The sequence below is a fragment of the Ictidomys tridecemlineatus genome, chromosome 5 (assembly GCF_052094955.1).
Source record: "Ictidomys tridecemlineatus isolate mIctTri1 chromosome 5, mIctTri1.hap1, whole genome shotgun sequence".
In the NCBI taxonomy this organism is placed as follows: domain Eukaryota; kingdom Metazoa; phylum Chordata; class Mammalia; order Rodentia; family Sciuridae; genus Ictidomys; species Ictidomys tridecemlineatus.
In genome coordinates, this window is record NC_135481.1 from 190,975,934 (window position 1) to 190,997,269 (window position 21,336).

At 51.0% G+C, this 21,336-nt stretch overlaps 1 protein-coding gene across 6 annotated transcripts in view; it reads left to right on the forward strand.

The window, feature by feature from the left end:
• Positions 1 to 20,669, forward strand: part of Bcas1 (brain enriched myelin associated protein 1) — an 89,106-nt gene extending 68,437 nt beyond the window's left edge. For 3 of the 6 annotated variants that reach the window (XR_013439777.1, XR_013439779.1, XR_013439780.1), the window contains 4 exons: positions 6,173 to 6,442; positions 13,188 to 13,258; positions 16,262 to 17,797; positions 19,074 to 20,669. Coding sequence is in view for 1 of the 6 variants with exons in the window: in XM_078051891.1 (XP_077908017.1) it covers positions 1,242 to 1,307; positions 6,173 to 6,442; positions 13,188 to 13,258; positions 16,262 to 16,328 (474 nt within the window). In the remaining 5 variants the exon portion in view is untranslated. Of the gene's footprint in view, positions 1 to 1,241; positions 1,308 to 6,172; positions 6,443 to 13,187; positions 13,259 to 16,261 lie in introns of all 6 variants that reach the window. The other 3 variants (XR_013439776.1, XR_013439778.1, XM_078051891.1) reach the window with 2 other exon arrangements.
• Positions 20,670 to 21,336: the final 667 nt, after the last annotated feature.

A 21,336-nucleotide genomic window follows, 5' to 3' on the forward strand; every position in this document is an offset into this window, starting at 1 on the left:
CCAAGGTGTCTCTGAGATTCCTTTTTTTTTTCTTTTTTTGTCCATATATTGAGGGAAGGAAATCATCACGCCTCCTCCTCTTTCTTAAGGTTCTAATAGGATGAATGAATTATGCAAGTTGTCCTCTCATTTAGCACAGTGTCTTGGTGCTTAGCACCAGCCAAAAGTTAGCTTCCAAACGTAATCCTGCCATTACCTGTGAAGACATGAGTGCCACAGCTCAGAGGAGGCATATGATGCTCCTCAGCCCCAATGCATCTGAGTGTCTTCCACATTGTTAACTGTTTTTGCACATATTGTGGATTCCTGCTGTCCACTAAGAGCACAGCCTTGGTGACATGAGTGCAATCTGAGGTCTTCTTTGCCCCACTGTGCACTCCCTTACCAACTGGGAGGAGATGTTAAGCACTGACCAATTCAGGGATTAGACCTGAGTCAGTGTTGTTGATATGGACTGAGTGATTCATTATCAGATTTATCGAGCATCAATAATAGGGCATTATTAAATGCACGGTTAAAACTACAACCCCCAGGATTGGTCCGAATTCATTTGTGGCCAAATAGCTTAAAGTGCTGGTGCTCCAATTCCAGCATTAGTCAGCACCATTGGGGGGGCTGGTTAGATGGCTGAGCCCCAGACCCAGGATTTCTGATTCAGTAGATCTGGAGTGCTCGTCAGGTGAGGCTGACACTGCAGGTGTTGGAATCACACTTCTAGAAAAAATAGCTCAGAGTGTGGGGTTTAAGGAACCAAGGAACCAACTCAGCCTCAGCCAGGCCTGTTATGGGTGCTATAGGGGGCGCTACAGGGTGGAAAGCGAATGCTCAGTCTAACTCAAATCTCTACTTTAGTTAGACCCACCACCTAAATGGTACCAGCAGGGGGTTACATGGCTGGATTTCCCATTTGGAGATTCATTCTTGCAACATGTTCAACCACCGCTTGGTTGCGGCACTGATAGTACTGTCACCATTTATTTGTCTCAGAATGACCTAACCTAGGTTTGAGAGCTTCTGTTGTGGTTTTTGGAGGCCAAGGCTCGGATTCTGTCAGACTCTGGTTGCACATGTGGAAGGATATCCAGGTATCCCAAGACTCACAGGTTTCCGGTGGGCCTTGCGTTTGTCTTGATCCGAGTCTCAATAATGAGTGGCAGGGGTCATCATTCCAGAACTTGCTCGCGTTCCCCAGGTTTGCATACCATGGGAGCTGAAAGGCCCTTGTCTGTTTGTTATTTTAGTCAGTGAAAGGGGATGAAGGGATCCCGCCCTCAGAAGAAATAAACGGGAAAGACTCCAGCTGCCATGTAAGTGACCTTGAACTTGGTTTGGTGGTGGGCTTGGCGGTGTGTGCTCTTCTTCCTACCTGTCTGCAGTGCACTTCCCAGCTGCATTTGCAGTTACCAGCTGCATATTAGGCGCCTGCTGGACTCTGCAGACCTGCTGGGCTCTGCAGACCTGCAGACCGGGCCTTCCACAGCACTCTTCCCTCCTCACTTCCTGTCCTTCAAGTCAGCACAAGTGTCACCTCTTCAAAGAGCCTTTCAACCCGCCAGTCACCCCGCTTTGTGTTTTTGCTTCATCCACCGGTCACGAATTGCAGTCACTCAGCTGCCTGTCCCACCTGCCCCTCTCACCCACCTGGGAACATCTATGAAGCATTCATTTCTATTTCCCATCACGTCGCAGGGTGCTTGGCACGTCGTGGGAGTGAAAGACATGGGGTCACAGAGTTTGCTTCCATAATTTCTCTGTTCTAAGAAAACAGAGCTATGACATTTTTACAACCTCAGGTGTTCTTTAAAAAAAAAAATGGGATCATGCCCATCCTACTTTGTAATCTGCACTCTTCTTTTAACTTAAAAAATGTACCTCTGGAAAAAAAATGTCATCGATACTCTTTTTTCAATTTGGGCAAGATAGAGAAATGCTCGAGAGGCTGAGTCGTGGACTCAGACTGCCCAGGTGCCAATCCTGGCACAGCCAACTTTTTAGCAGTGTGACTTCTGGCCAGTTACCAAATCTCCCAGCATCTCGCTTTCCTCATTGATGAGGGAGCTAGGAAAAGAAGACCCTCTAGGGTGTCACACTCAGATGAGTCAATGCACACGGAGCATCCTTCCTGGCACAACAGCTTCCATGAATGTCAGCTGCTGCATGAGGCACCCTCAGCTGCCCTAACAAAATGCTGTAGGCTGGGGGCTCAGATGACAGCACTGGAAACTGGAAAGGCCAAGGCTAAGTGCGGGCAGGGGTCAGTCCCTGCTGAGTGCTCCCTTCCTGTCTTGCAGGTGGCTGCCCTGGAGCCTGGCCCTCACACTGCAGAAAGACAGAGAGAGAGCCCTCTTACATTAACCCTAACTCATCCTTGAGAATCAGAGCCCACCCTGTGACCTCTTTTAACCTGAATTACTTCCTTCATCCAAATACAGTCACACTGGAGTTGGGACTTTGGCCCAGGAACCTGGGCACACATTCAGTCTTCAGCAGTTGCTGTTTCCTTCTCTCACTGTTGGGCTGCTGGTTGGGAGTTACCACCCTGCAGCATGATTGCGCTTTTAGTATTTCTATAATTATATTTCTATAATAATCGGGGTTTTCTTCTTCATATCCTTCAAACTGTTTTTTTTCCTTTATTCATGTACGTCTACGCCCACCCTCAAAGTACAGTCTTAGAACCAAAACTTCCAAGCTTACCACATTGCAAACATGATAAACTTACCTAATTCAAAAAGCAAGAGGGGGGGGGACGTAAATGTGATTGTGTATTTGGTCTGGAATCTTCCGTGAAACCGCTATGCTAATTTTTCTGGTGGTTCTAAAACTGTAACGGGGGTTGGGAGTGTAGCTCAGTGGTGAGCTTGTGCTTGGTGTGCCCCAGGGTGTGGCCTCTACCCTCAGCCCCAAACAAGGCAAAACAAAATGCAGAAATGGAATGCAGTCTGTGGAAATCTACTTGGGCTCGCCCACGAGGCTCCTGAGAGTCTCTCAGAGAACTTGGTCTTCCAGGACCTTGAATTCAGGCAAGAGAGAGGCTTACTCTCTGGGAGGTCACAAATACTTATTTAATTTGGAGGGACAAGAGTAGATATTCCCTGCTCCTTTGCGATTCTCCTCTTTACGGTTGTAAAACCCTTAGTGGATGCTTCTAGGGATGGAAGCCCAGGCCCTCCTGCTAGATGGGCCTCCGAAGTCGGAATCGCATGAGACAGCCTTGTTCTTCCTGCCAGAGCTGCTGGGTTCCAGGAGAGGTTGCTCCCGAGAGCTCAGATGAGAAGATGCTTGTGCATTTGGAGATGGAGTCAAACCCAAGTAAAGGTTTGAGTTTAGTGACAGAGCAATCCTTGCATGGTTTTGATTCTCAACTGACTCCATGGATAAGGAGACGGTCAATGACCATCTTCAGAAGTTAGTACCTAGGTCATGGCAAAGGTGCTCCAAGCCTGGCCAGGAAGGAGCGGTCGTGTGGAGGGTGGACCTCAACTCTCCAAAGCTCTTTCTTGGTTCCTTGTGCTTCCCGCCTCCTGCCCCACAGTGACTCGGATAGGTAAAGACTTGGGAAGCATTTGGAGGGTGAGTTGCTGGTCATTCATTCAACATATTTCACTGGAGACCAACCCTGTCCCAGCACCTGAATAAATCCCCAGGTGCTCAATCCCCAGATATAGATGTTATTGAGTGAACAGAGAAGCCCCGAGTCCCTGTAAGCGTAAAGAAAGCAACGCTGTGCTCCAGAGGGGATCAGGGGCTGTGTCTCCCAGGAGATGCCATCAGAGCTGAGCCTCAGCGGGAAAGCATGGCGGCAGACTGGACAGAGGTTAGAGGAAATGTGAAGCCCTGTTCCAAGGGGAAAGCAGGTCTTGTGGCTGAGCAGAGGGACTAGAAGGGCAAGGGACAGGCGACAAGTGGAGAGAGGCATGGGGGCCACTGTCTTGTCACGCTCAACAGTTATTTACTGGTGTCCCCTCTGTACCAGGCAGTCAAGAGCCACACAGTCTTTTTAAGGAGTCGCCAATGGGGATACTAAGTCAGGGTGACCTACTTGTCCCCATTGGTCTGGGACTCTCCTGATCGTAAAGCTGTCAGTTCCCTGTCCTGGAACCTCTTTGTTCCAGGACAAAGGTGACTGGCCACCTTGTGTCTGGCATTTCACCTGGGCCAGACGCTGTGCCAAGCAGGCCTTCCATCCTGGCTAGTCTGATCCTGGCCACCCCACAAGGTGTCTTTTCATATTCATACAGACAAGGACACCAAGAGACGGAACCGTTTATTCCAGGTCATAGCAAGGATGTGATGGAACTAGATCCAAACCAGAGCCCTGTGACTCTGGACCCTGAGCCTTTAGCCCTTACTAGATCTTGACCTCTTCCACCCAACAGAAATGGGTCACAGGCTTCTGACCTCTCTGCAGAGCACCATGGTGGGCTTTTCTGTGTCATTCTGAGGCCAGGCCTGCTCCAGGCTGTCCATGGTACTTGGACATCGACGTCTTAGCACTTGCTGCAACTTGGCTGCTGGGCTGGGGCAGGGCGTGGAGGGTGTGTAGCCGAAGCTCGGCTTCTCTGGTGCTTTTTCTCCAAGGTCTTCTGCCTCCTGAGAGTGGCCACCTGAGGCCACCTTCAGGGCTGAAGAGGCTCATCTAAGTGGCGCGCTGGGTTCACTGGGTTCAAAATGATCGTTCTTTGCTTGTGGTCTTCTCAATCATAGCTGCAGCTCTGTCAGAGAACTTCTTTCCTGGGGACAGCACATACCTCGATGGATCAGGTGGTGACCACGTATTCAGTGGCTCCTCTTGTTTGCTGTGACCACGGCTTGAAAACTTTTGAAGTCAGTATTTTAAAGTCGAAAATCGGCACATTTTTCATTTTTAAAAGATTTAGCTTTGAGGTTCCAATGAAAATACAGCCCATCCGTCAGCAGCAGTCTGCACGCCCACCCGGTGCCTCGCAGCTGGGATCTCTTTGGCCAGGGCATGTGACTTTCAGTTCAGAGCAGTCCCTCTGACCCGGCTTCCGCTTATCTCCCCATTACCAAAACCAGCGTTCCTTGAACTGGTGTTTTTCTCACACTCGAGAAATACTTCTTTGACCTGTGTTGCTCGCACCGCTGGGGAAAGAAGATCTCCAACTGGCTATTCTTACCCTTGGCTTCTTTTTTCTTTTTCTTTTTTTCTTTTTTCTTTTGCATTCACATTATCTGTCTTGCCCTTGTAGGCATTGGCGTTTAAGAAAATTACAAGAAAAGGATCTCTATTTCCTAACTTTTTTTCCCTTTTTTTGATCTGTAAATCTGGAATTTACCCACCATTTTCTAGACTCCATAGCTTCAGCTCTCTAGATGGTAGGAACCAACGGCAATCGTCAGCTTCTTGTCGTGGCATAGAAGAATGTACATCGAAACTCAAAATCAGCCAATCATCTTCTTTTGCCACCATTTCATGAAGTGAAAGGACAGTTTCATATCAAAAATTAAGGTAGATCCAATCACAAAGAAAAGAATGGGTATCCCCAAGGGGAAGAGTCCATCTGGTTATAAGTAGATTTTAAGCTGGTTTAAGCACAAAGGGGGCTTCAAGAACAGCTAGGTCAAGTGGTCTCACATGATTCCATCAACACCTTGTCGTTTTCTCCCTGTCTCCGCTCTGCTTTCTTGTGTTGGCTTCCTTTCCAGGCACGTGTACCCTAAAAATGGTGTTGGTTCTGAAAGCCCCAGGCTTACCTTTTCACAGCTTCAAATCTGTGCCTCTTAAGTTCTGAGAGTAGCTCAGCTTTTGCTCTTCTGCTCTCCTGAACCAATCATAGCTGCCCAATCACCACACAGAGTTCTGATTGGCCAGGCCTGCATCAGGTGTGCTTGCCCATGGATAGAATGAGTTTTCTTAGACCCCATGAAGGGAAAAGGCTGGTTTCCAAAGAGCAATCCAAGTTCTGGTACCAACAAAGGAGGAAGAACGCTTGCTGGAAAAACATAGCATTAACTCAAGGGTTCATGGATAAGAAATGTCCCGCACCGAGCGTAACCTCATATAATTTTTTTCTCATTTCACCCAAGACTTATGAACCTGCAGACGCCACCCCTCATTTGAACATCCCTGCTTCCACACATTCACTCCGCTGCCTTTGGCAGTTGCCTTGCAGTCACTAAAAATGGGCTTTGTTTGAAATTGCCGCAGACGTCCAGCTCCACGGAGAAGCCCACCACGCCACCAGAGCCCGAGCCCACGCCCGCGGGGGCGGCCCAGAAGGGCTCAGAGGCCTCCTCCAAGGACAAGAGGCCCGCAGCCGAGACCACCAAGCAGAAGAACAGCAAGCAGGAGGCCAAAGAACCCGCCCCGTGCACGGAGCAGGTCACAGTGGACGCGAACTCGCTGCAGAACGGGGGCAAGTCCCCAAAGAAACTGGAGAAACCGCGACAGTCCCTGGGGGGCTTCCTTAAGGGCCTGGTAGGTGGATTTTTCGCCTCTTCTATCGGAGCTCTCAGGCAAGGGATGCAGTTTCCATACCTCTGAAGGGGAGGGCTGGCTGGGCTTCGGGAGCAGGAAAGAGACAAGGCCATAGGTATTTCCGGGTTCATGGTCAGGTGCTGGATGGAGGGGGTGGCCAGGTGCTGAGTGTAGGGGGAGGTGGGAGAGGGGAAGGAGGCTCGTGAAGGAAGGCTGAACGGGGCTGAGTCTGGCCTTGGGTTTGAGAGGAGGGACAGGGAGGCCTTGCAGAGCAGATTCCGTCTCGGGCAGGACCTCACCTTAGCCTGGAAAGCAGGCCAGGGGAGGCCAAGGCACGGCATGTTCTAGATGGAGGGATCCACAGGTGCACAGGTGCTGACCCTTTATGCAGTCATAACCGTTTCATTCCGTAGATACCAGGGGGCATCAGTGAGCTCTGGCGAGGAGGTCAGTGGGCACTCTCTCTCCCCTGCCCTGCATGTGGCTCCCAGCAGCATCTCCGGGGAGCTTGTTAGAAACACAGATTTCAGGCCCTAAGTTTCAGGTTCTGTGGTAAATGTCATCGTCTTGCTATCCCGCGTCTCTGTCCTCGAGTGTGTATGTGGAACCCCAGTTGAAGGCGGTGTTAAGAACCCAGACTTGAGGCTGCTTGGCAATGTGGAAGCCTGGCCGGAAGCCCAGCTCTCCCCAGCTCCTCAGGAGAAAAGCCCTTCCCTTGAAGAAAAGATGGGTATCCATCAAAACAAGGGGCTGCATGCAGATTGGTGGCCCCTGGGTGGTCCTGTTGGAGAGTTTGTCTCCATTCTGGGCTCCCGCTCCTCAGGGAGAAGTGCAAACCCTAGTCCCACTTTTCTCAGTGATTTTGTCTCCTTTTTCTGTGCTGTGTTCTGGTGGAACTGGTCACTGCAGTGCTGTGGCATTGGGTGGAACATGGTCTGCAGGGGCGGGTGGCCCTGGTGCTTCTGAGTCCACAGCCTGCTTCCTCTCTTTCTCTGTGGGTCCTAGTGTCTTTGGCCACAGATCCAAAATGCAGTCTGCGCTCTCTCCTTACCCTGGCTCAGGGGAGGGGAGCTAATCCAAGGGTCCTTAACCAGGAATGATATTGTCCTCCGGGGGACGTTTGGCAGTGTACAGAAACAAGTTTTTGACAGTCACAGCTGGGAGTAAGTCTTCTTGAGATGTCAGTAGAGACAGGGGTATGGCTAAGTTATCTACAGGGCACAGGACAGTACCCACAACAAAGAAGTGACCAGCCCAGAGCATCCACAGGACCAAGGTGGAGGAGCCCTGTTCTAACCCAATAGCACAGGACAGTGGACAGAAGGGGGATTAGCTGAGAGTCTGTGCTGGACGTCAGTGCCAGAGGCTTGGCTGAAGCCCCTTCCTCCTAGGTCCTGCGCATGACCTCAGTTTAACTGCCCGCCCCCTCTGAGGCTCAGGCTCCACCTGTAAAACTGAGCTCATGATTACAGCCATGGTCTTGATGCTCCTGTGGGAACTGAATGACTATTTAAACCACGGGGCCCAGTGCCCAGCACGAAGCAGGAGTTCAGTAGTAAAAGTCACCACAGGGGGATCCCTTCTCCCTTCCCTTCTCCCTGCAGCCCACATCCAGGGTCCTCCCTCACTCCCTCCCCCAGGCCATCTGCCCAGTCCCTTCCCACATTCTAAATGTGATTCCCTGCCCTGGGTTCCTTGGTCCATGGTGCTGGGTTTTGAACTGCAAAACCCGATGGTCCAACTACCAACGGGTCAAATGAGCAAAGCTGCATATTGGAGCCTTCCTCCTCCTCCAGCTCATCCTCTGGAGGGGCCAATGTCTTGCAGGTGGCCGATGCTCTAGGCACATATTTATTGAAGGAATGTATGGGGCATGAATGCATTATCAGCTTATCCCATTTACGTTGTACCGTTGTGGGGGTGTTAACAGAAAAACTACATAAATTAAATTTAAGAGAGTTGATTTGAGCAAAGAACAATCCAAGAATCAGGCAGGATTCAGGACCAGAAGAGGTTCAGAGAGCTCCACCCTGCAGCGTGAGCAGTGACCTCACAGACGTGTGCCAGGGACAGAGGGGGACATCGCCTCTGGCCTGTTGGCCACGGGGATGCCTTGTCCTGTTCAGCATGGCCTGAGGAGGCACTGGCCTTCCTTGGGTGGGGTCTGACTAGCTGGCAGCCTGCAATTGGCCACGCTCAGCTGTGATTGCCAGAAACCCAGGTATTCGTTGTTTATAAATTACACTCCTGAGTAGGTATTGGTTTGTTCTTGAAGTAAGCTAGGTTGTGGCTTGTCACATAGAACTTAAAGTAAAGAGATAGCCTCAGGCTAAAAGCCTCCTGTTTATTTAATTTAACAGGATATAAATGCCCAGTTCAATCTCCCCAGTTGTGGGAGCAATGGCTGCCAGATGCAGAATTCCCTTGTATTGGTTGCAATTTTAGGCAGACTGAGGAGAAGGTATTTTAGATTTGCTTATTTCAATCTCCCCACAACATGGAAGTACCCCCTCTACCATCAGACCTCAGATCCCAATCGTAGGGCTTCATCTTTTGGGGTCACGGCTGGTTCCCACACACCCAGAATAGGACCACGCACACAACATGCACCCAGTAAACAGAGGGACGAGCAGAAAGAAGAAAATATAATGGATATTAAAATATTGTGCCCAAGAATCAAATAACTTACTTGAATTTGTTACCCTTTAATGGAATGTTGTTCTCAACTTCAGCCGCACTTAGGGGTTCTACTTGCATGTTTTCAAGAGTCCACTTCTGGATGGAGACACTGAGGCCTGGTATTCTTTATGGTTTGATTTACTCTTTGAAATAATTCAGATTCCTTCCTTTCTTTCTCCCTGTGACTAGCTTCCCGGGTTACCCAGGGCCCTGGCCTCCTCCTCTCCCTGCGCACTGATCTCTAGATGTGGAAGATATTCCCTCTCTCCCTTCCTTTCTTCTCCCATCATTGTTCTACAAATTAACAAACAAAATTGGTAAACTAAGTTAGCAGACGAGAATGTAAGTGTGGGCCAGGTGGTGACACATACCTGTAATGTCAGCGGCTCCGGAGGCTGAAGCAGGAGGATGGCAAGTTCAAGGCCAGACTCAGCAACTCAGCAAGGCCCTGTCCTAAAATAAGAAATAAAAAGGTTGGGGATGTGGCTCAGTGGTAGAGCACCCCTGGGTTCAAGCCCCGGTCAAAAAAAGAAGAAGAGGAGGAATCAGTGTGTGAGGGAGGTCACTGAGGGAAATGAGCAGGGTACGTGGGAGTGCAATTGCTACTTTGAATTGGATCCAGAAATGTCCCAGCAGAGAAAATATCTCAGGTGATAGCAGAGGGGTCAAGGTGTCAGACAGCAGACCAGCAGGGCACTTCCTGGAGAAGCAGCCATGGCATAAGGCCCCAGGGAGGGGTCGAGCTGGGGGAGTCCAAGGTGTTTGAAGAGGAGACAGAGGCCTGAGTGGCCGGGGACACAGTGGATAACAGGGGGTGAGACAGGAACCCTGGGCGGGGAGAGGACGTGGCCAGGGCCCTGGGTAAACTGGGAAGCTAGTCACAGAGTTGAGCAGGAGGAGTGGGATCCCGTCCTGGCTGTAAAGGCTGCATGGCTGAGGCCCAGAAGAGGCTGTCAAGGGCAACCCCAGAGATAGAGCATGTCCTTGTGAGCCTGGAGGCTGGTGACGGTTTAGCCTAGTGATGTCCGCCGCAGAGGTGACGGGTGGATGCGTTTAAGACACTAATCACAGTTGTAGTCACTGGTCCCTGCTCTGGGACCAGCTTCTTACGGACATCATCTCCTCAGTTACGGCAGCAAGCCCTCCCGGTGGGAGTACTTATTCCCACGTCTTGGATGAGTCCGCCAGAAGTGGTGTCCTCTCCTGGGCATCCCACGGCATCTGGAGGCAGAGAGGAGGCGGGACTCAGCTCCTGCCTGCCTCCGGCCACTGCCAGGAGACCTGCAGCCACGGTGGAGGCAGGAGGGAGGGGTTTCTGACACTCTCCAGAGATGGGACCCCCAGGAACTTCCAGCTGGCACATTCCTGTGGTTGCCCAGCCCCTTCCCGAGAAGGTATTGGTGGTGCCAGCACTGGCACCAGGAGGGTGCCTTGCAGTGCCCGTCGCCCACAGGAAATGAGGTCCTGCCTCTGACCGCGTGTCCACCAGGCCCTCCTCGGCCACCCACCTCTCTCAGTCCTCATCTCCTCCTTCCCCCTCCAGCTGCTGGGGTTCCCACCCAGAGCTGCCTGGCTGATGCTGACAGGTCAGGAAGGACCTGGAAGGAAGTCCTGGGGCTTGGATTTTTCTCTTCTTTTTATGCAAAGGGACTCTCTCTCTCTCTCGCGCGCACACACACACACACACACACACACACACACACACACCTGATAAAAGTGAACTACCCTGGCCGGTGGAGATTGGGTCCCACTTCCCCCAAGCCCCCCCAACTTCCTGTCCTCCTCACCTTTCTGCTACTCACAGGTCCCCAAAGCTCTGGAACTGTGTGCGCTGTGATCTGCAGGTGTAGCAGATGGTCAGCGGGCGACTTGCCCAGGGAAGACGGTCTCCCACTGGGCATGGCCTAAGGCTTACACCCATCAGCTCTGCACCACAAGGAGCTTGGGACAGGGACTAGAAGGAGTGGAGAGTGTGCAGGAAGGGGCCGGGGAGGGGTGAGCCAAGGCCCAGGCTTCAGGTCAGGGCGGCCTGACCATCTGGCACAGTGCAGTCCTGGGTCTTCTTGGAGATTCACTTGCCTCATCTGTAAAATGGGTTAGTGGCCGCTGCCCAACTCACCACATTGGTAAGAGAAAAGAAGAGAGAGTGGCTTTGGCACTATTAACTGTGAAGCGCCCTCCTGACACACAAAGCAACACATACAGGACTCCCACCTCCAGAGTCCAACCCCAAGCCGCAAAAGAGACGGTGCAGGAAGGAGTGGGCCCCGGGGAAGGAGGGGGTCTTTGCAACCTGAAGAGCAAGTGCTGTTTAAACAGAGTGCCACCAGCAGCCATGTACATGAAAGCACTGGATTTTTAAATGTCAGATTTAATGTTAAAATAAGAGAGCATTTCTTGTGAAAGTCCACTGGGCCGCCTAAGTTTGCTGTGTTTAGCCCATTGGGACTGAGGTCAGGGGACTCCCAAGGAGGAAGCGTTGGCAGAGAAGCGTGTGCACACCGGGACACCAGGGAGGTGCACCGGGTGCAGCTGGCTCCTGGGTTTGAGCCTAGCTCTCCGTCTCAGTGGCTGTGCAGCCAGGTCAAGTCGGCACCTCGAGCATCAGGTACCTCTTTAATGAGGCTAATAGTACTGATGTCATAGGGTCAGCATGAAAATGAAATGAGATGGTATACAGTGTCCTTAGAGTTATATATGCTGGCTATGGCTTATACGATCCTCTGTTACCATGTAGACCACATTATACCACACGGCACTGTGCACACGGGCTATGTCATGTGCACCAAGGATGTATATTTTATTACCCTAACCAACATTATCCTGCACTATGTATGTTACCCTATGCTACATATATAAGGCAATACTGTAGTTTATATAATGTGCTCTAATACTATGCTGTATGTATTATGTTTAGTACAGTAGGCTATACTATGTATATATTCCATGCATACTAAATATCTTCCATATTTACCATATAACCTATACCAACCACCAATGTTTCTCTGTCCCAGCATTACACTACCTGCCCCCACCTCTGTATACCATACATGCTTTGCCACATTGCACTATTCTGTACTTATTATCCACATACTTTATCACTCATGCACTCCAGTATACTCCACCAACCCTACTGCTCTACTCTGGACCAGCAATGCTGGTGCCTCTGACCATGCCCAGCCTGTGTGAACCTCAGACCCATCACGACATGTAAAAGAAGCCAGGTTCAAAGGCTGCGTACTTCACCATTTCTTGACATGACATTCTGGAAGAGGCACAACTCTGGAATAGGAAACAGATCAGTGGCTGCCAGGGTCTGGGGTCAGTCTCGACTGGGGAGGCTTAACTGTAAAGGGGACAAGGTGGGGTGGGGGAAAATGAACCCATGCGATATGTTGGTTTGGGTGGTGCTAATGTGACCTGGTCACATGTTGATCCACGCTTATATCACTACAGACGGAAAGGGACAGTTTCATAAGTTCTACTGGACAGAACAGGTAGAACAGCAATAACCACAGTGGCAATGGCAGGTGCCCTCAGCCTTCACCCTTCAGGAGCAGCCACGGTGTGCCAGGTCCTTGCAAGGCACCGAGGACACAGCAGACAGAATCCACGGAGCTTGCACCCTGTCAGGAGGCAGGTGTGAGACTCACAAGACAGATGAGAAGCTCACTTCCGATAAAATAAAACAGGGTTGGCTTATGAGCGAATAAGACAGGGATTGCGAAGGGACAGCTGAAGTGTGGGGTGTACACCCCAGGGACTGTTCTAACTGCATTATAAGTATAAACTTGCTTTGTGTTGGGAACCAGCCTCTGGGAATAGTTTTTTCATTTGTAATGATAAATTTGTAATTTGTCCAAGATCTGGCAAAGCTAGAAGGTAATCTAGCTGGGCAGTGAATCTGGACATCTGATTGGAGACCGTTCTCCTATCCAACACTCAGGTCTAAGAAACATTGACTCAGCATGACACCTAGCACGGAATAAGTGCTCACCAAAAGGTGATTTTTGCTGTTGCTATTACCCATCTTCAATGGGCTACCCCTTCTTTGTTTTTTTTCCAGGGACCAAAGCGGATGTCAGATGCTCAAGTGCAGACAGACCCGGTATCCATCGGACCAGTTGGCAAATCCAAGTAAACATCACCACAGTCCCCACCAGGGTCTCCCACCACCAGGATGTTTTCTCCCCACTCCATCTCCTCCCTAAACACACTCTGTATATATATTTTTTTCTTCTCATGGCCATCAAATGAAATTTTGCCTACAAATTAAGCCTGAGCTGTTGTATATTGAGGTGTATTATTTATCTCTCTGGTCCAGTCTTTCCTAGCAAATAACTGTAAGCATGGGTCCGCAGGTTGAATCCTTAGGTCCAGAGAGTTGACTGCTGAGCCGGGGAGGAAGGAGGTGGGGGGATGCATTTGTGTTAAGCTATGAAAGATGGATAACAAGGAAGTCACAGAAGAAAATTGCCTGAGGGGGGGGGGAGGCATTGTAGCAAATGCATGCTCCTCCTCTAAGTTTGAAGAGGGGAGGGGGAAGATCCGTTTGTTTAAGTTCACACTTGAAGGAGGGAGAGCACGGGCTCTGTGTTGGGCGGTTGCCAATTTCCTGAAATGGAATGTGTGGGGTATGAGAAAGGAATGAATAAGAGTAGGTTTTCAAACAGGGCCCTTGAGAGTTATTGACAGGAGGGAAACGATTGACTGGAGAGGGCTTGAAACGATTTGGGACAATTGTTCTTTAGGCTCAGGGACAAGGAAAAGGATCACAGCTTCAGAAAACAAGAATACAATACAGGAGGTTGCACGTTTGTCTTGCAACACAAGGGGGCGCCAAGGTCTCCCCTTTTTATTCTGCATCCCGCATCCCTAACAAGGATCTGGTCTCGCGAAGCTTACATTATTAATGTCTCTCAGATGGCTGGGGGGCTTGCTTCATCTGTTCCGTCTGACGCTTATCTCAAGTCTGTCTGTAATTTCCTAATGTTCTCAGGATGTGCTCTCATAAAACCCTCCCCATAACCCCAGTTAATAAAAATTTACAGAATGTTACTCAAATACCTGAAGTTTTTTTTTTTTTAACCCTTGTAGAGAGGACTAAATAGGGCGATGAGTCTGTTACAATGTAATTCACAGCAGCATAGGATTGACTGACAGTCATGTATACTGTATCTTTCTTTTTCTGATTTAATAAAAAATTCATTTATTTCTAAAGTATCCTTTGATGTTCAACTTTTAAAGCAAGGTGCTCCTATTCTGTTTGACGTGGCTTGACCTTCCCCAGTGAAAAAAATCAATGCTCTTCCTCTTTGGAAGATCCTTTTGGAATCTTTGGAAGATAATTCTCTCCCCTCCGATCCTCCTGGATTTCCTCATGTGTGGGTGCGCATGGAGAGCACACACGTGCGTGCACACATGTGTGTGCCTGTGCATTAGCATATGCATAGTGCTAATACAATGCTGTCTTAGGCCAGGATGCTGAGAGCAGAGCTCAAGACAGGGATTTAAATGCTTGTGATATATTGAGAGTGGGCAGAGGGGAAAGGGGGTCTCTGTTGGCCTGCGAATTGCACTACACGGTTCATTCCAGCCTGAGGCAGGAGGCCAGCCCTGGGCCCCTGGAAGTGAGCCACAGCTGTCCTGGGAAGTGGCAGGGTCAGAGAGCTGCTCCCATCCATCTGAGAGCTTGGGACCCTCAGCAACCAGAGGATGTGTGCGTGGGCAGTGTCCACGGCAATTACAAGTGTATGTCCAGAAGTGTATTTATGCCCACCTCTATACACTTGCACACTCATGTTTACAAACAGAAAAGTGTAGGGGTGGAGCATACGCGGTGCACACAGACCCACACGCACTCCCTGCTCTCCAGATCCACCCCACACTGATCAGAACTGAGCCTTGAACACAGTCTCCCTACATGGACCACAGCACGGGGCCACGGCCTTTGGCAAGCTGGCTTCTTGAGACATGTCCCCAAGTCCCATCTCTCCCATCACCCAAACTTGAGTGGAGGGTTTGCTGTGGGACCTGCCAGCACCCATCGAGACTCTAGGTGCAAGGAGAGACCAGAGGCCGCCTGCTTCAAGCTGGATTGGTTTCTTCGGTCCTGACCAGACCTGGAGATGACTGGTGCCTGGCTTCACGCTGTTGAGAGCTCTCGGGCCACCCCAGTCTGACTGCTGCTTCCACAAAGCAGGAAGGACCCCTCCGGGAAGCCTGTGGGGAGACCGTCCCTCTGCTGTGGCCATCTGAGAACAGGGGATGGATCCCGGAAATCAGGCAGCTGACGGCTCCTTTGTCCCCAAGCCCCTGAGGGTTTGCCTGCTGTGACCTTTGGTGAGCTGCTGGCGGCTGTCCATTGAGGAAGGTGACAGTATCATTTGCAAGTTTCACCTCGCTGGGCACAGGAGGCTTTTTGCCTAGATGAGAAATGTCCCCAGCAGGAGGTGGGGACGGGAAGAGTGAGTGGCCAGGCTGGGTCACTGATGCAGACTGACCCTCCCTCTATACCTCCCAGAAACAAAACAAAACAAAACAGGGAAAAAACAAAAAGCATTCTTTGACTCCATGAAGCATGGCAGATGTTTTTTGTTTTTGTTTTTGTTTTATAACTGGTGTGCTCTCCTCTAGGGCCAAAGAAAAGAAAAATCTTTTAATGAAAAAAAAATTTTTTTTAAAGACAAGAACATGTAAACCACGGAGAACTCAAAAAATGCCTTGCTGGGGCACCCTAAATCCAGCTGTTGTGGAAAGAGCGAGTTTCCACTCCACTCTGTTGTGTGTGTCCTGTCCTGGTCTCTGGCTCCCCGCACTCGCTTCTTGTCTTCAGTTGCATCCCCTTTCCTGGCCATTTACAACAACACTAATCTCCACTCCTAGGGTACAAAAGGGCAGAAATTCTGCAGTGGAGCTCAGGAGAGCCCTGAGGACACAGAAGGATTAGGATTCAGGGAGGGACTGATTCCACCAATGCCCAGCCCAGCTGTGTCCCCAAAGGGGACAGAGGCAGAGCCCAAGTGGCCACAGCTCGTCACTGCAGCCTGCCCTCCGGGAAACAGGGCCTCAGGCCGCGGGAGGGCAAAGGTGCCTCTCGATGAGGGTGATTCATTGACTTCTGTACTGGTTTATTTTTAGGTGCACAGGGAAGTGTATCTTCTCCCATGCCAAGAAGATGTGGCCTTTCCAGGAACGGCGCTGGTGACCTGAAATGGCTGCCACCATGCGCGCACACCCACAGAAACGTGCACACTCTCACATGCACACACACACATACATGCACAAACACACACACACACACACACACACACACACACACACACACACTCTGCTTTCCAGTTCCAGCTAACGGTGACTTTTGACTGATATCCATAGAAGAATTATTGAAAAAAGCAGCTGTTCCCAGCAGCCCAGGAGGCCCCTTTGAATCCACCACCTTGGGGAACAAGCAACCCGCCAGGAGCTGCAGCGGAGGGGAGGAAAGAGAGCAGGGAAGTTGGTTGTTTGTACCCCTTTTCTTCAAGCATGTTGTCAGGGATGTAAGCACAGTCTGTCTGTCTCTCCCACAGAGGCTCCCCCGCCCCTCTCACTCTCTCGGCTGCCCTTACTGTTTGCAAAGAGTCCAGATGTGCTGAGATCCCATTAAATTAGATTCCAAGAGGCCAGAACATGTCCCTCTGGATCCTTCTCAAAGAGCTAGCAAAAGAGCAGATCTGTGCAGCCAGGATTTGACAGGGTCATTTCTTCTGTCAGATAGTCCCAGCTTCATCTGAAGCCTTAAAACACAACGTCACCTCTCCTACTGCCCTGAGGGAAATGTGCCCGTCTAACTTGCTCACACTGGGGGCGGGTGAGGGGCGCTTTGCAGCCACGTGCGGTTGGGGGGCTTGGCTTTCACCATGCTCTCAATGCCCCCTTTAAGCCTTTTAAGAAGGCAATTTTGCACGGTGAGTAGAATTAGGCTTCTCCGTGGTCAAGATTTTGTTTGCTCTATCAGTGAAAATGAAGAGGCACTGGCCCCCTGGAAATTACAGGCTGCGTTAGGAAGAAAAGAAATTATGAACAGCAGATTCTGCACATGGGTAAGGCAGCTCTGCAGCCCAGGCCCAACCTCCCTGCTCCGTCAGGGTCCAGCCCTTAGCAAAAATTGGTTTTTCTGAGGAGTGTGACTCTTTAGCCTCTGCTGCCCTCTTTGCTCTCCATCCCCAGGCATCTAATTGGCAGAGGCAGAAGCAGCAGCCCAGGCAATTTCACAGGAGTAAGGGGAACACATTACAGTTTACAGACTGTTTTCTGAATGCATTATCTAATTTAAAGCCAAATGCCCCTAATTGAATTTAATTGCTTCCTTGGTTGCATTTCATCATGGGGGTGACTGGCAGGCGCCTGTGTGAGTTTTGTTGTTGTTTTTCAAATGAGCACTTCTTGACAAAATGGCCCCCAGCTGCACCTCTGCTAATGATTGCCAGAGAAAGTCTTTCCTTACCCACCGACTGTCCCCAAATCCAGCCACACGGGGGCACTCCAGGACCTGGGGTCCTACCAGCTCTAGGCGTTTTCCCAAGATGGCCTAACAAGGAAGTTGGGCCAAAGCAGTATCCGGAGTGTGTTGCAGATCAGCTTCTAGAAAGTAGTCAACTTTGATGAGGACAACCAGGCGAGAAGGCCAAACAGGCAAGTCATTTGCTTTCTATGATTCCCAACCCTCCAAAGGCAAGTGTGTCTCCATCCTTATGTGCTCCATCCTGCAAGACCAAGGCTGTGGGACTGTGAAACATTTCAGTCACCCTTACTGGTCATCAGGCCCCACATAGCCACCTTGCCTCCCACCCTCCACACCTGTTGTCGTGAGCTGGGAGATGGTTCCAGCCACTTGGTGCAGTGGTGGGCACGCTGACAGGCACGCTGGGGGGCACGCAAGGAGCATTTAGTGAGAGCACCTCTACCAGAGGGCGCTTTAGTGCCAAGTAACAGAAAGCCCCAAGTCAAATTAGCTAATACGATAATAACAACGAAGATCTGGATTATTTCACATATAGGCATTGGGTAACAGCCTTGGCTTTGACTATCTGAGACTCTGTGCTGGCTGATGGCAACCATGAGGAGACACAACATTACCTGCAACAGGTGTCAGGTCACAGTCTGACCCTGGTTCTCTGAGGCTCTGCCTTGTTGTATGGGTTGACTTCATCCTCAAACTAGTGGCCGAGCGACGGCTGCTGTTCCAGGCAAGGGGAGTGGGGGGTCAATATTGTCAGTGTCAACTAACCGTTTTGGTGAACGCGTGCTGTCCTCCATACCGGTATTTTTAAGGTGAGCCATTTCCCAACAAATCACCCCTTTTCAATTCAGATTGATAGTCCCTGGGTAATTATGAAGCTCCTCTCTCCAAAGCAGGGGATGGGGGGCCTTCTGGCTCATCTCATGGATGGCTCTGTTCTGGTCTGTGTCTAGCACAATGCCTGGAGTAGTAGATGCTCAATAAGTGCTGGCTGCATGGATAAATTGATAAATAAATATTCCACAGAGACTTCCTGCTTCAAGCAGGTTGCCTTCTATTGTTGTATGAGCATATTTTAGCTCCAAGTGCTGCTCATTCTCATCAGATACCCACCTCCACAGGTGGCCAGCCCAGTGGCTCTCTAAGTGTGCTTCCAGGTCAGCAGGATCTGCCTTACCTGAGATGGTGTTAGGAATACAGATTACAAGCCCTACCCCAGATCCACAGGATCAAGAGCTCTCGGAGTGGGACCTGGTCTCTGTCTACGGAGCCCTCCCCGTGGTTCTAACGTAGGAGAGACTCTGAAAACCACTGGTCTCAGAGGAGCTGCCACTTCAGTGAGCATTGGCCCTGAACATGCACCGATAACAAAAGCTGGCATTGAACTTTGCCATGCCATGTCCCAGGCATCGTGCATCCCACAAATCTTGTTTACTGATCATTTTACAGATGAAAAAAACTAAGGCTGAGAGAGAAAAAGCAACTTTGCCCAACGTGGAAACCCATCCTAAGCTCCTAAAGGCCCACTTTCGTGCCTGTGGGAGAGACAGGCCAAAAGATTATGGTGTGATGCCATGGGACATCGTGGGACCCAGAGGAAGGCACAGCAGAAGACCACCTGGAGGGCACACCTGAGATGGTGACAGCCAGACTGACAAAGGATAGAGTCCCCGGAAGAGCAGCAAGTGCTAGAGCAGAGTCCAGAGAGAGCACAGCAAGTAGCTCAGCAAGTCAGAGCACGGCGGGAGGAGAGAGGCGGGAAGCGGCCCAGCCAGATGCGTCGGGACATGTAGGAAGGAGTTCAGGGTAAGAAGTTTAAACTGTCTAGGGGCTCGGGATGTCGCTCAGTGGCCCAGGGCATGCTGAGCCTGCAGGAGGCCGCGGTTCCCTCCCCAGCAGCACAAGGAAGGAAAAAAGAAAGGAAGAAAAGCTATCTGCGGAGGGCAATAGGGAGCCTAGGAAGAGACTTGAGCTGGAGAGTGGCAAAGTCAGGTTTGGGTAGGATCCAATCCCAACGACATTCAAGTAATATTCATCCAGTGGCCTATCTGCCAGATGTTGATTATAAAGTGAATCATTTTCCTTTAAGTTTGTAACCAATGCTCAGATCAACATCTAAGTGGCTTTAGCTCTTAAAAGGACACATAACTGTTCATTCCCAAGCGTCATAAGTGTGGACTTGGAATTTGGCCTACCCATCCTCCCAGATGATCCACAGCCAGGTCCAAGGCAGTGAGGTCTTGAGCAAGTGGCTTTGCCTCTCGGAGCCTTAGTTTGTCCTTCTCTAGAATGGGAATAATAAAGACACGTCCCTGAGCGAGCGGGCCTCTGAGGGCAGGAAATGGGAGTCTCTTAGGGAGAGTCCAGAGCCGGCAGCTGACAGGTGCGCAGGAAGCATTCCTGCCGAGGGTGCAGGTGACATCTGTCCAGGGAGAACACGGGTTCTCTCTTTAGTGCGTGGGCCCCAAAGCCACCAAGTCTTTAGCTGCCGGGCAGCGAGAGAAAGGAGGAAGGAGAGAAGACCAAGAAAGAGGCCAGTTTCCTCAGGGCTCATCCCGTTCTGAAGCAGAGAGAAACCTCCGGAGGGTCGTTGGCTTTCCTTGTTGGACCCACTGAGAACAGGAGCCCGGTTGCCATGGCAGCAGAAGGGGCAGATGCCCCACCCGAGGGCTCTTCGGCCCACCGCTGAACGCCCAGCAGCCCCGGCGGCTTCCCAGCTCAACGCCCCCAGCCTTCTTGTTCTTTTTTGGTGGCTTTTTGCAGAGGCGGTGGGCTCTTGTTTAGTCCACCTGCGGGGCTTTCTGGAAACATCTGAGATTTTGTGCCCGAGGGGCAACCCTCCACCAAAGAGGCATGGGAAACGTCGACCCCAGGATTTATCAGTTCCCATCTCTCAGGGGGACACACTTGAGGTTCTTCTGGGCCTTCCCACGGGGTCCTCAGCAGGACTGGACACAGCCGCCCCCAGTCGCATTGTGCTCCCGACCCCACCCTCCCTGCTCTGTGCTTCCTGGGGTCCCCTCCCCAATAAACAAGTGCATCCCGTGCCGGTCTCAGCGTCTGCATCTCACTTAGGGTCCTCTCAGATCAACTGAGCCCCTGCCAAGGATGGGGACGGAGGGAAGTGAATACGACAGGAGTCTTCGAGATGCTAGAGGAGGCCCAAAGGAGTCCTAAGGCAGGGAGGCAGCAAAGGCAGAGATACAGAGGCCAGGGCTTCTCTTAGACACAGAGGGCAGGGGAGAGGCAAAGGTACTAGAGCCAGGGAGCATGAGCACCCCAGGATGTGAAGGCCAAGTGCATGGGGCGGGGGTGGGGGTGCTGAGGAGCCCAGGGGAGCTGGGCCATTCAGGGATCTGCTGTGGGAGGGGCAGGAACCCCACTGGCCTCTCCCAACCAGAGCCACTTGGCAACGCAACCTGGGAAACTGCAGTTTGAAGGGCCGTTGGGAAGAAGACCCGAGAGCATGCAGGCCAATGCCCAGCACAGTCGGAGGGGAAAAAAATCAGGGAGCAGCCATGGTTAGGGCTCCAGCTCCTACCCTGGGTCTGAATCAATGAAGATCGTGTTACAGCAGTCCTGGTGACAGACCTGTCACCTTCTGCATCTTCAGAACAGAGGAGTGATTAGGAACACAAGCTTGGGACCAAATGGCCTTGGCTGGAATCCAAGTTCTGCAGCTCACTAGCCTCGTGGCCTTGAGCAAGTTCTC